Source organism: Buceros rhinoceros, unplaced genomic scaffold, assembly GCF_000710305.1.
Source record: "Buceros rhinoceros silvestris isolate BGI_N320 unplaced genomic scaffold, ASM71030v1 scaffold27126, whole genome shotgun sequence".
In the NCBI taxonomy this organism is placed as follows: Eukaryota; Metazoa; Chordata; class Aves; order Bucerotiformes; family Bucerotidae; genus Buceros; species Buceros rhinoceros.
The window spans coordinates 21,510-24,110 of NW_010416223.1; the positions used below are offsets into that span (position 1 = coordinate 21,510).

Genomic DNA, 2,601 nt, shown 5'->3' on the forward strand with positions numbered 1-2,601 from the left:
GGCACGCTAAGGAAGGGTTGCTTTCTCCCCGGCTGTTTTGGTGGGGAAGCCACGCGTGCCCCAGCTACCAGCGTGTGGCCGGGGGCAGGCGGGTGCCCTCCTCAAGCCATGGCGCTGGTCGGGGTGCAGACCCCGCGGTCGCAGCAGTCCCCGTCCTGCCCGTGGGGAGGCCAGGGCTTGCCCTGCCTGCAGCTCCCGCCTGGCGCGTGTGTACCTGGGCTGAGCCCCGCGCAGAGCTTTCTGTCCCAGGTTTAAAAAGCGTGCTGCGTCTCCCGGTTCCGGTTTTGCAGGGAGAGCAGGGCACGTTCCGCCGGGGTCGCTGTGCGGCACTGACGTGTGCTGCTGTACAAGCTGTACCGAACGCTGGCAGTCCCTGTGTGCTAGCAGAGGGGACAGCAGGCGCTGTGTCAGCGTACGCCCTGGCTGGCTGGGTCACTGTTTTGGCTGTTCGCGTGCTGGCGGAGGAGCTGTTGGAGTGTCCTGCCTGCCAAGGCCTCCTCTGCAGAAGAACTTGCCGTCAGTCCTCTCTGCTGCGGGGAGTTGGCTTCCCAGGCTTTTCCCCTGGAGCAGACTCACCAGCCTGGGGCTAGCCAGCAGGAACGCGGTGGTGTCGTTGCTGGGTGCTCTCACCTCCTCTTTCCTCTTGCTGTGGGGTACTCGAGCATCTCTCTTGCACTCTGACGGTACCCGGTGTTGTGCTGGCTCGCAGCAATGCTCTGCTTTCTTCTGCTGGGTGCTGCTCTTTGAAAAAGCGTGCTGCCAGCTTCCCCTGTGAATTCAGAGTGCCTTCACTTGCCTTTCAAGACCCCAGCCACAGGATTTCAGCTCTCTGTTGATGGCTCTGGACTAGGAACCGGCGACCTGCTGAGCAATCTCCTCCCATCAGTGAAATGGTGATGGTGGTGTCCTGCTCTCTGTGCCTGCATGAGAAGAACTTCTCATGAGTGCCAGGTGTTCACTGCCCTCTGCTTTGATTAAGCCCTATATGCAAATTGCAAGTGTGTTGCTGTAATTAGAGATATCTGCATTTGCACCCATTGCCATCGTGGTGATGCTATGTGCAAAATGCTTTGGGAACATGGAGTAGAAGTGCTGATAGTCTCCTTCACTTCGAACAGAAGTGCAAGGTTTCTAACTCCCTGAATGAAAAAGAAAATGATATTTTTACTTTATTAACTTATTTTTGCGCTGGCTGTCTCATTAGCTCATTATTAGACTGCTGGAAGGCACAAAAGAATTAGGTTTTTAGAGGCCATTTCTCCTTGTCTGAGCTGCCATCCTTTTCCCTTCCTCTGGCTCACAGCAGGCTTTATATTAAATATACTTAATAGAGCTCCTGCATCATAAACTGCATTAAAACTGAATTAGAGAGTAGAGGGCGTTCTTACAGCAGGTATTACAGTTTAGAGCTCGCGGTCCGTCTCCTGCTGCAGGTTCAGCTTATTTGAGTGTCATTCTTCTCGTTCTTCTCTGGGGTTTTCAAGCGCACTCATCTCATGACGTGCCTGAGCCTGAATTGCCCTGTGCAACGGGCGCCAGGATGTGCCGTTCGGGACGACGCGAGGCAGCGTCTCTGCTGCCCTGGCATTGCCGCTTGCATCCCCCAGCTGCGGCTGGGCCTTGGCGCTGAGCGACGCAGGCTGAGGGAGCTGCCCCAGACTCATCAGGACTCGCTGCCCCTCCAGCCAGGGCAAGATTTGGTTTACTGTAAGCAGAGCATGTGCTGGGGGCTGTTCCCATCTGTGGCGCGCGCCTGCTCTCTCTGCTTTTCGTTTTGTGCGTTCCCAGTGGGAAAGCAATGGATGCAGAATCTGAACTGCCTGCTGCTTCGTGCAGCCAGGGAACTTCATCCCGATAGCCTTGCAGTAAGCTTGGAAACGTGCTTGACTCAAGCACAGCATCTAATACTGACCAGAGAATGTAAAAAGCTCCGTGGTTTGCACCATCACCCTCTGCTCCTCCCTCAGACTGTGCCTGTTGCTCATTCAAATTCGTGATTTTTGGGTTTTACTGGTGGAAGAAGCACCAAGGTGAAGCTGGGCTGACAAGGTGCGGGGAGGAATTTGGGGTGCTCTGGTAGTTGCAGAGTGCAGGGGAACCGCTGAGCTCTGTGAGCTGGCAGGCTTTACCCCCGCCCTGTGTTCGAGAGGGGTCAAGGTAGCTCAGAGGGAGTGGCTGGGCCAGGCTTGGGGGGAAGCTCGTTTGGTGCTGCCTGTGCTCTCTGCTCTAAAACCCCAGGCTTAAGGTGCTGTGTCTCTGTCTCTAACAGGTTTGGAAGAGGTCTGGTGCGTGGTTCTTCCCCCTCCCTGTGTTCGAGAGGGGTCAAGGTAGCTCAGAGGGAGTGGCTGGGCCAGGCTTGGGGGGAAGCTCGTTTGGTGCTGCCTGTGCTCTCTGCTCTAAAACCCCAGGCTTAAGGTGCTGTGTCTCTGTCTCTAACAGGTTTGGAAGAGGTCTGGTGCGTGGTTCTACAAAGGGCTGCCCAAGTACATCACACCTCTGAAGAGCAGCAGCAAATCCAGTGAGCTGCCCTCGCAGCCTTGGCAAGGCGAGCCGGCGGTGCTGGGGGCCGAGAGCGTGGGGACCAGCCGATCCTTCACCTGG

The 2,601-nt window shown here is 56.3% G+C and overlaps 1 protein-coding gene across 1 annotated transcript in view; it reads left to right on the forward strand.

Moving 5' to 3' along the window:
- Nucleotides 1–2,601, forward strand: part of RPH3AL (rabphilin 3A-like (without C2 domains)) — a gene marked incomplete at its 3' end in the record, with an annotated part of 25,133 nt that overhangs the window by 14,358 nt on the left and 8,174 nt on the right. The window contains exon 5 of the mRNA XM_010137740.1: nucleotides 2,440–2,581. Within this exon, the coding sequence (XP_010136042.1) occupies nucleotides 2,440–2,581 (142 nt within the window). The remainder of the gene's footprint in view (nucleotides 1–2,439; nucleotides 2,582–2,601) is intronic.